The sequence below is a fragment of the Lottia gigantea genome (genome assembly GCF_000327385.1).
Source record: "Lottia gigantea unplaced genomic scaffold LOTGIsca_147, whole genome shotgun sequence".
Taxonomy (NCBI): domain Eukaryota; kingdom Metazoa; phylum Mollusca; class Gastropoda; family Lottiidae; genus Lottia; species Lottia gigantea.
In genome coordinates, this window is record NW_008707746.1 from 267,350 (window position 1) to 280,010 (window position 12,661).

General features: G+C 34.4%; 1 protein-coding gene across 1 annotated transcript; it reads right to left on the reverse strand.

Annotated features, from left to right (window-relative positions):
• Nucleotides 1-5,415: 5,415 nt before the first annotated feature.
• On the reverse strand, nt 5,416-6,913 carry LOTGIDRAFT_140429 (hypothetical protein; the record flags this gene model as incomplete). The annotated part of the gene is made up of 4 exons (XM_009050220.1): nt 5,416-5,556; nt 5,909-6,016; nt 6,127-6,254; nt 6,805-6,913. Coding segments are annotated over 4 exons (486 nt in total), but the record flags the coding sequence as incomplete, so codon positions are not given.
• Between the last annotated feature and the right edge of the window lie 5,748 nt (nt 6,914-12,661).

The following is a 12,661-nucleotide window of genomic DNA, read 5'->3' on the forward strand; positions in this document are numbered from 1 at the left end:
GAAGCTGGAAAAGAGGCAGATGTTTCGATCTAGCCAATTGCTAATTTGAAAAGTCAATAAAACATGTGCGACTGCTGCAACTGTGATTTTTCAGTCGCCTGAGCGCAAAGGTCGACTAAATTCAGTGATCGATGCAACAGTTGCTAGTATTTGTTGAAAATTCAGCTTTTCTCAGATTTTGCGGTTCGAAAAATCGACTAGAGCACGCTTTTAAATTATTTACACACGGACATACACCGTAATTTCACTTTAAACATTCTAACACATACACCACTTCAAATGGAACTATCAAATTTCGAAGAATAAGCTCCAAATTTCCAATTACACTTATTCACTTATTGAATCCGTAAATACATTTTCAGCACTTTTAAATGACACTTTTCAACAAATACGCATTCATAATAATCATTTGTTTTTCAAATTACACATTTCCAGAAACGGGTCTTATTTACGAACCACATTTGAAAGTGTATTTTCCGTAACTTTCAGATATTCTTTAACACAAATGCGCACAATAATATTGGTTAAATCGGTGCAAAAAGACCAGGGAATGTATTTTCCATAACATTTCGATTCACACTTAACCAACAATACTTAATAATTGGCCATAATGGTGATCTGGATTGGCGGTGCACATCACAATACTGGAAGGGACGATGATAAAACGGACACGCAGAACGGACATGCTCAAGTCTTTCCGTACGCAGTCGTCAACGGCCAAATGAACAAGAGCAGTAAAGTCAAAATTGTTAAACTGATTCCAACTATACTTACAACCATGGACGCTTTTCCTTTAAATCGAGACGCATTGTATCTGCCCTCTAGATAGTCTCGATTAGATTTGATTGATAGTATAACAGCGATAATCCCAAACGGTGGATTAAAGCAGATTAATCCGACAACGGCCAGGCCGATATGGTTTCCAGGTCGTAATGGAACTGGTTGTTCGAGGTAACGTCCGTCTGTTTGTTTGATTAGAACACTTCCGGTTTCTTTTATGACACTTCCGGTCTCACTGTCTTGTCTATATATGGACTTCCGGTCCGACTGTCTGCGTTTTTCAGTGGTCGCATGGTCGACATCGTATTGTGTCGGTGTTGAATAACACAACATGATTGAGATTACATCAAAACATTTCCGGCACAAGAAAAACTTCTAGAGTTCTATTTTTCAACTAACTGTAACAATATTTATCCACAAGTGCTGGGTCGAGAACTGAAACAGTTTTTTTCTGCTAATGAAATGAAATGGAGTTTCGCATCGCAATCTTCCTGCTCCTGAAATGAAATAAATAAAGTTATACTTCCCATTTTTCTGTCATATGATAAAATCAAGATTTTCAGAAATACAGTAATTTGATTTTAATGCTTAACCTAAAACCTTAAGTTAAGTATTCGAGAATAAAACAACTATAATAATTGAAACTATATAATGACATATAGCAGAGTTTTGCGTCGTTCTCTTTTTTCTATCCAAATATAGAGTTCGATGTTTCCATTTCAATGCCTTGAAGCCATACTTAGCGATGTCTGAGCCATTTTAAGGTCAGGTCTATATAATCACTTTTATCAAAATATTTGAATAAAAAAATCCGAAGAAAATGACGAATAACCAACAGTTATAAGTTCTGGACTTTCAGAATCTTTGATAAATTCCACCCATTAAACCACAATGAACATCTCCCAAATCTCGATCCAAAAATCAGAAGTCAGAATCTCAAAAAGAATACTTATTTATAACTATCTAATTCATTGACATTGAACTTTGTTGTCCTAAGAAGAGGCATATTCTTCATAAATGCAATTTTAGTCTTGAATGTCCTCTTAAAGATGGGTTCCCTTATTTTCTAGTGTCGAATTTGGCAAACTATTAGATTAATTGGTGTTTCTAATGAATTTTCATGTATTCTTAATCATATCATTATGATTAAGAGTTTTAACCAATCATGAATATCCATGAATGTACAATCTGGATAAACAAAAAAAGACTTTTTGACCTTTCTTGATCGGTCACTCAATGAAATTTTGCTGTTATTTCTCTTCTAATTTAGCTAATTATGAATTAATTATGGACATGTGAGACAAACTGGTATTTTTCTAGGTCATTAGAACACCTCTACTTTCTATTCATATAAGTATTAGCATTTTCATTTTCATAAATGAAAATAAGGGAACCCATCTTTAACTAACTAATGAAAGAAAGCTTCAAATGTCGTATTGTTCAAATCATCTGTTCACCGGTGACGAGATAAACTGTCTGATAGTTTATGTGAGTTCGAATCCTTTCAAATATCAACACATAATCAATTATTAGTGTAGGATTTCAAAAAATTGTCTACGTCATCTAATTACAGTTTTATCATCATCTTTCATCACGATTTTTGAATTATCATGTCATATTTCGGTCATAACTAATTTAGAAAGAATTTATTCTGGAAATAATCAATAAGCATTTTCTAATTCATACTGGTTCCTGCAATTTCGCTAAAACTAAGTGTTTGATGACGTCACTAATAGCGGAGGGTCTTATGTGATACAAGCATATTTTGCGATTTGTGACGTCATTAAACATTTATTTTTTTGTGGAATTGCAGGAGCAACAGACGTCTGATTGAAAATTCGAATGGTGCAAATTAATGCTAACAGTGCTATCAATTTTTTATAATAACTAATTTGTAATAAATAATTTGCGGTGATCAGTTTTGTGTAACAACCAAATTGCAATTACGATTTTTAAAGGGATACTACGTCTACGTATTTTTAACTTGGCCAATCAGAGCATATATTCATTGGTAGATATACCTGGTGTCATAAATAACATAACAGGGTCCTTATATAATCTATGGAAGCGTATTAGGGCCATTCAATTTACGGAAGCGCATTAGGGCCATTCAATTTTTTTTTTTTTAATTTTCAAATTAGTATGTTGAATTTTCAAGTTAGTAACTTGAATTTTTAATAATCGGATAATTCCAAAAAACTTAATAAAAATGCAATTTACTATGCTTGATATTATGATTAAGAGTTTTTCAATAATTACTTAGTTTTATCAATTTTCAAATTTTCAAGACTTGACAGGGATTCTGTTGTAACTTTATGACACCAGGTAAGTTCACTGATGAATATATACTCCTATTGACCATTCTTGAGAATTTAATTTTATGTTCATTCTTAGACGTAATATCACTTTAATTTTCAGCTTTAACAATAAATAGTTTGAAAATATAATTTTGCGGATAGGCCCATTTTGGATTTTTTTATTATAAAATTATCATTTTTCCATTACCATTTACAATTATTGAAATAACCTATTTGTTATAACAATTGTTTGAATGGGCCATATTATCTTATATTAACCTATTGCTATTACCGTTTTCCAATTCTCAGTTGCCGGGTAATACATTTGTACGGAAGCCTATAAGGGCCATTAAGTTTTTTTTTTGTTCAAGTTAGTAAAATTTGAAAATTCAAGTTAGTAACTTGAAAATTCAACATACTAACTTAAAAATTCAACATACTAACTTGAAAATTCAATACACTAACTTGAATTTCAACATACTAGCTTGAAAATTCAAGATACTAACTTGAAAATTCAAGATACTAACTTGAAAATTCAATATACTAACTTGAAAATTCAAGTTACTAACTTGAAAATTCAACATACTAACTTGAAAATACTAACTTGAAAATTCAACATATTAGCTTGAAAATTCAACATACTAACTTGAAAAATCAACATACTAACTTGAAATTCAATATACTAACTTGAAAATTCAAAAAAAAAAAATGAATGGCCCTAATACGCTTCCGTACATTTGCAATAGACTAACACAATTTAAAATTTCGATTACGCCTACCTAGTTATTATCAAACCTATAAATAATAGATGATATATCATAGATGATATTTTGTAATAAAAATCTTGCGATAACCCTTTTTTTTTAATTTGTTTTTTTTATTATTTATCAACTTTTCAAATTATGATTCTACCTACTTGGTATCTCTGTGGTTACACTGACGTCATCAACTCGGTAACTTTATAAACATATATACATTTATATATATTATATAATATCTTGTTGTCCACCATGAACATAAATATACCCGTTCATTCTCACCCTTAATTTTTTCTTCTAAGGAATGAACATTTCAGTATTTTGGCTCACGAAAAAGTTGTTGCTTTGCAAAATTCCAAGTCCTCAACACTTTCACGATTCCATTTTTTGTTTGTTTGAACAATCACTTAAGTTTTACATGGATTAGTCGCTGCAAGCATCCATCTATCAAAAAACCAAATTTAAAATTGGTAGCGATGTCGAGTAATCCTAAAGTACTACCTCTTGTACTATCCTGAGTAATCAGCTATACTCATGAAGTTAAAGTTCTGCCGATCTTAGTGCCACCCTAAAAAGAGAAATGATAATTAAGAATAGCTAGGAGAAAACACTGGCCGTGGAATCAGAATTTTCCTTGCCCTTTGGGAAAATTCCCACAGCACCTAAGCATAAGCAAAAAGTGGACGACTGCACCAACTGCAGCTGTAAGCAGCGTTGGCTTATCTGGAGTTGAGCAGTGTAAAGCATGATTTAAACTGGACTAGTCAAGGTTTATTTAGATAGTGTAAAGTGGGCCTGAAAACGAACTGGATATTGAGTAAATTGATCAAGACAGAAACAACTGTTGGAATAATTAGACCCAATCAATCAGGCATCTAGACTACTTAAATCTAATATTACCTTGGGGGGAAAGTAGATGACCTTGATAAGCGAGTCTACGAAGACTTACGTATGCATTTCAGATCAAAGTGACATGATTCCAAGTAATATTTATCACAACTTAAAAAATTATATCGACAGACAAAGATATTGCAATACATTAAGACATCACAAATATACAAAAATACAATGTATATACAAAATATCTCAATATACCAAGACAAAAAACATACATGAAATATATAGTAGATATCAGAATGTCATAACAAAAAACAAAAAAATAAAAATATCACAATATATACAACATCACAATACAGGCCTACACATAGATATTTTACATATCGACGAAGATATTACAATATTTACGCAGATATCACAATATACACAAAGATCCACAAAACAAAGACATCATAGTATATCAAAGATATATACCGGTATGTAAGATACACAAAGAAAATATACACAAATATATCACAATATATACCAAGATATCAGAACAACAGAAGGATGTCACAATATACACAAAGATATCACAATACACACAAAGATCAAAGATATCATATACGAAAAGATGTCAGAACAACAGAAGGATGTCAAAATATATACCATATATGCAAAGATCTCACAATACACAAAGAGCTATCACAATATCCACAAAGATATCACAATTGCACAAAGATGTCGCAATATACATCAATATATTACCAAATACACACCGATATCTTAATATACACACAGATATCTCCAAATACACACTGATATCTTAATATGCATACAGATATCTCCAAATACACGCCGATATCTAAATATACACACAGATATAACAAAATACACACCGATATCTAAATATACACACAGATATCACGAAATACACACAGATATCACGAAATACACACCGAAATCTAAATATACACACCGATATCACGAAATACACACTGATATCTCAATATACACACATATATCACCAAATACACACTGATATCTAAATATACACACTGATATCACCAAATACACACCGATATCTTAATATACACACAGATATCTCCAAATACACACCAATATCTAAATATACACACAGATATCACGAAATACACAACGATATCTAAATATACACACATATATCACCAAATACACACTGATAGCTTAATATACACACAGATATCACCAAATACACACTGATAGCTTAATATACACACAGATATCACGAAATACACACCGATATCTTAATATACACACATATATCACCAAATACACACTGATATCTAAATATACACACAGATATCTCCAAATACACACCGATATCTAAATATACACACAGATATCTCCAAATACACACCGATATCTAAATATACACACAGATATCACCAAATACACACTGATATCTAAATATACACACATATATCACAAAATACACACCGATATCTAAATATACACACTGATATCACAAAATACACACAGATATCTAAATATACACACAGATATCTAAATATACACTGATATCTAAATATACAAACGGATATCACGAAATACACACCGATATCTAAATATACACACAGATATCACCAAATACACACTGATATCTTAATATACACACAGACATCTAAATATACACACAGACATCACCAAATACACACTGATATCTAAATATACAGACATATATCACAAAATACACACAGATATCTTAATATACACACATATATCACCAAATACACACATATATCACAAAATACACACCGATATCTTAATATACACACATATATCACCAAATACACACCGATATCTAAATATACACACAGATATCACGAAATACACACCGATAAATTAATATACACACAGATATCACCAAATGCACACCGATATCTGAATATACACACAGATATCACCAAATACACATTGATATCTTAATATACACACAGATATCACCAAATACACACCGATATCTAAATATACACACATATATCACGAAATACACACCGATATCTTAATATACACACAGATATCACGAAATACACACTGATATCTTAAAATACACACATATATCACCACATACACATCGATATCTAAATATACACACAGATATCACGAAATACATACCGATATCTTAATATACACACAGATATCACCAAATACACACCGATATCTTAATATACACACATATATCATCAAATACACACTGATATCTAAATATACACACAGATATCACCAAATATACACTGATATCTAAATATACACACAGATATTACGAAATACACGCCGATATCTAAATATACACACAGATATCACAAAATGCACATAGATATCACAAAACACAAACAGTTATCACCAAATACACACTGATATCTTAATATACACACAGATATCACCAAATACACACTGATATCTAAATATACACACAGATATTACGAAATACACACCGATATCTAAATATACACACAGATATCACAAAATGCACATAGATATCACAAAACACAAACAGTTATCACCAAATACACACTGATATCTTAATATACACACAGATATCACCAAATACACACCGATATCTAAATATACACACAGATATCACCAAATGCACATAGATATCACATGACAGTTATCACAATATACAGACAGATCTTACATATTTTCGTATGCATGGCTCGTCTATGATAATAATATCACAAACTTTACCATTTTATATTGTACAATCAAACGCTATTTGAACTTTAAAAACCTGATCTGAACACGAACTGTGAGTTATAAAGGGATTTATATAGAATTAGATTGATTTCTTATCATATGTCAAATAATCTGTAGAGTTTGTTATATAAAAGGATAAGAAAATGTTGAAATGAAATAGAAATACACACAGAAGTTGAGTTGACAAACCTCAATACCATAATATATAACATGATTGATATTTTTGGGGGGAGTCGCGGTGGCTCAGTGAGTTAGACGCTTGCTTGCTAACCTGAAGGTCCAGGGTTCGATCCCGGCATAGGTCGAGATAATTCCTTCGGATGTTTCAACCCGGTTTCCCCCTGTCAGTGATGCAGGTACGAGGGGCTGACATGGAAAAAGCGTCTAGTCGTTCGGATGGGACAATCAACCGAGGCCCCGTGTGCTACAGGCTGTGCACGTTAAAGATCTCTCGACAGTTAGAAATCGAAAATGAGCAGGTTAATGCCGCTGTCCTGGCAAAATGTCCCTCATTGCACCCTGCAAGGCGTTGCCCGTCTTCATTAGCCCACATGGTGCAGAAAAGTAGGACGTAAAACTCCATTCATTTCGAAGACTCTCTGGAAGGAATGTCTGGTTGAGAAAAGCAAAATACCAAAATAACAATGTAAACAGTGTGGATTTTTCAAAAGGGATGCTGAGTTAACAAACCAAACCAAATCATCAACTATGCGTATTCTCCAAATTAACGCCATGAGATCATTATTCATTGGAAGCCATGTAAAAAAAAACACAGCCATAATTAGGTCTACCGGAATGATAAACCACAGCAACGATCAAAAGATATTAAGATTCGTGATGGCCTCATACTCCCCTATCAGACTATCAAAAGTCCATGTTTCTCGTCTAATTTCATACATGTGTGAATTTTTCCGAGATTCCTATTAAACATTAATATAAATTCAATAAAATTTCCAACACGTTTATTTAAGTCTAACGTCTTAATTTGTTTTGTCATATATCAACTATGTAAAAACTCTGCAATATCTAACACATTATAATTCTGTACATAGCTTCCCGAACATCTAACGTAGAAGTCATCACCCGTTTACGAACTCCTTATGAGGGCTATGTACAGAGCTTCTCTTACGTCAGATTTTTTCCTGCGTTTGCGACCTCTATAAAAGCACCTTACGAGGACTTTGCAACTCTGTACAGAGCTTCTAAAATTCTGTACAGAGCTTCTAGTACGTCTATAAAGGAGATTTTCCTCATCCGTTTACCATTTTGCTAATAGTTTTCAGGACGCGACACTTAAGTCTATTGTAAAGTACGATCTGTTTTACATTTACCATCTCGCTCTGACTTACAAGGTCTGTTCCCACCAAGAACCTATAAACTGTTTAAGAACACTGTAGAAGCCCTTACTATATTCTGTAAATTTGTTTGCAGAGCGGCAAAGTTTGGATCTGTTCTACCCTACCTTAATCTATTTTAGAACTCTGTTGAAATTCCCCAAACATGAAGACTCTGTAGAAACTCCCAAAAAACAAAGAATGTGTTATACTCTGTACAGAGCGGTACTTACGTCTATTTCAAACTTCCTATATGTTCTACTTTTACCAACAGATCTAACTTTCCACTAAGAACCTATAATCCAGTTAAGAGCTGTGAGAAACTGTGATGTCTAACTAGAAAATTAAACTCTATCACTAGAGGCCTTATATCGACCCGACAGAATTCAACTCCTTCTCTAACAGTATGTTATTGTGATCTAATACATGTCGATTTTTCCTTCTAATAAAACTTTGTTAATTGGTTTTCCAATTTAGAACTCCGAGATCCTTTTGTTCACAAGTGGAAGTGGAGTATTAAGCCCTATAAACACAAGTAAATTTTCGTTGTCAATTTGTACTTTGGACCTGCCCATGTGGACGGATAAATTTGGTCACCTTCGCCAGGTTAGGTGAAACAATCTGCTTCAAAGCTGAGCTTTACGGTTTTTTAAAAATAAATTTTCCACTCTAGCACTGCTTAGTTCGTTTTTTTTAGATATAGATATATATACATATCGTCTCCATTGCAATCTTACATGTTTTCTACGACAATATCTTTATCTTTCTATTGACACTATTTTTAACCAATCAAAATGTGTTATGTAAGACAGGTTTTTTTTTTAAAAACGATGACGAATTAAGAAGTATTTCAGTGAAATTGACAGCCTCCTGATATCTCACAGTTCGTAACTATTAACAAAAAACTGGGTTTTCATGGCACGCTTTGGTTCATGGGCGCATGATATCCTGTGTTTCCCCCACAAATGGTCAAGCTTGGTTGTGTAGAGTGTCTGTAATGGACGCAAAATAGGCACAATTTGGCATCCGAGAACATCAAAGTGCCGAAATTTCGCGCCTGTGGCAAACAATTTATGGTCGAGTGACACCTGGAAGACCATCCGTTCGTTTGGGACTCACAAAAGCGTCGTTACGAAGAGCACACGACCCCTTTTGAATAAATTCTGCGTACGCCACTGCCCCGCAGTGAAAAAGCGATCTTCACACCTGCTTTGGTTGATTAAAAATAACATCATTAGTGTAAACGGGTCTTTAAGACTTAAGTATTGACCGACAATTTCTGTGATGGGTGTTAACCCTATCACCCTCGCTTTCATATCACACGTCTGCTTTGTTCAATGACATACGAGGATGAGCAAAAAGCATGAGCTAAAATAATGGAAAGTAAGCCAGCGAACAACTAGGCGCCTTTTCCATGGCTTGCCCAAAAACGTGCATCATTTAAAGAGGCAACTTGGTGGAAAAATACAAAGTTGCTAACCCTATCGAACTTAACATTGCCAATGTTAAGGTATATGTATTTTTCCCAATCGCCAATCGTTCGTCTAGCTTAAAATGAATTGAAAAAGAGTTTTACGTCAGGATGCTCGTACTCCAGACTTCCAGATTGGTAGCCACCGCCTGATTTCCATCAATTCTTAGCTCAGGAGCAAAGGAGTAGTGGAATCATCCCGTAAAAAATAAGATTAGGACATTCAAAAAATGAAATGAATCAATTAATGAAAAAAAAGCAAATGGTATTTACGACAGTGACGTCATAATCTGACTAAATTATTCTGCTATTTCAATACCAGACATGAGCATGAAAATCTGATGGCGCAATAAAAAGTTGTCCTTTTTCGTTCTCTTTAAGATCAGTAAAGGAAATTCAAAGGTCAGAGAAATCGATAATAGCGGCGTTATTAATTTTGCTTTGATTAAAATCATACCACAACATATCAATCATCTCCTGTTGTAATTACATAGAGCTACTGAGGCTCAGAGAATAAAGAAATGAACAGTCGGTGAAATCTGTGGCTCAGTGAAAGAAAGAAAGAGACAGCCATAATCAACAATCCGTTCTCAGTCGGTGAAATCTGTGGCTCAGTGAAAGAAAGAAAAAAAGAGACAACCATAATCAACAGTCCGTTCTCAGTCGGTAAAATCTGTGGCTCAGTGAATGAGAGAGACAACCATAATCAACAGTCCGTTCTCAGTCGGTGAAATCTGTGGCTCAATGAAAAAAGAAATGAACAGTCGGTGAAATCTGTGGCTCAGTGAAAGAAAGAAAGAGAGAACGATAATCAACAGTCCGTTCTCAGTCGGCGAAATCTGTGGCTCAGTGAAAGAAAGAAAGAGACAGCCATAATCAACAGTCCGTTCTCAGTCGGTAAAATCTGTGGCTCAGTGAATGAGAGAGACAACCATAATCAACAGTCCGTTCTCAGTAGGTGAAATCTGTGGCTCAATGAAAAAAGAAATGAACAGTCGGTGAAATCTGTGGCTCAGTGAAAGAAAGAAAGAGAGAACGATAATCAACAGTCCGTTCTCAGTCGGCGAAATCTGTGGCTCAGTGAAAGAAAGAAAGAGACAGCCATAATCAACAGTCCGTTCTCAGTCGGTAAAATCTGTGGCTCAGTGAATGAGAGAGACAACCATAATCAACAGTCCGTTCTCAGTAGGTGAAATCTGTGGCTCAATGAAAAAAGAAATGAACAGTCGGTGAAATCTGTGGCTCAGTGAAAGAAAGAAAGAGAGAACGATAATCAACAGTCCGTTCTCAGTCGGCGAAATCTGTGGCTCAGTGAAAGAAAGAAAGAGACAGCCATAATCAACAGTCCGTTCTCAGTCGGTAAAATCTGTGGCTCAGTGAATGAGAGAGCCAACCATAATCAACAGTCCGTTCTCAGTCGGTGAAATCTGTGGCTCAATGAAAAAAGAAATGAACAGTCGGTGAAATCTGTGGCTCAGTAAAAGAAAGAAAGAGAGAACGATAATCAATAGTCCGTTCTCAGTCGGCGAAATCTGTGGCTCAGTGAAAGTAAGAAAGAGACAGCCATAATCAACAGTCCGTTCTCAGTCGGTAAAATCTGTGGCTCAGTAAAAGAAAGAAAGAGACAACCATAATCAACAATCCTTTCTCAGTCGGCGAAATCAATGGCTCAGTGAAAGAAAGAGACAACCATAATCAACAGTCCGTTCTCAGTCGGCGAAATCTATGTCTCAGTGAAAGAAAGAAAGAAAGAGACAACCATAATCAACAGTCCGTTCTCAGTCGGTAAAATCTGTGGCTCAGAGAAAGAAAGAAAGAGACAACCATAATCAACAGTCCGTTCTCAGTCGGTAAAATCTGTGACTCAGTGAAAGAAAGAGACAACAGTGAATGTCCGTTTGGCAGTCCGTTATCACTTGAGTCTCTGTTAGATACTTGGTTAGTTTGGTGGCTCAGTGGGCGCAGTGATCCTATGAGGGTAGGCCCACAAGGGCAATTGTTTTAGGAAGCCTATCAATCCTCGGCAGTTGCCGTTAGCTGAATCGATAATGCATGGTGCAACCTCAACCAACTTAGAGATTGCAAAATGCGTATACAGTAATGCAAAAAGAATATATGTATATACAACTGTTGGAATTGAATCCGCCGTGTTGTCAACCAGAATCTGATATTGGTAGCAGGTGTCCTAGGCGAGTAATCATACCTAATCCCACCTTTCAGTCATTAAAATTACACCAACGACAATGACAATTAAAGTGATACTACGTCTTAGAATGAACATAAAATTTAAGTTCAATGGTCAATATGAGTATATATTCATCAGTTAACTTACCTGGTGTCATAAAGTTACAACGGAATCCCTGTAAAATCTAGAAAATTGGAAAATTCATAAAACTAAGTAATTATTGAAAAACGCTTAATCTTAATATTAAGTGTTTTTCAATAGTTAATTGCATATTTATGGAT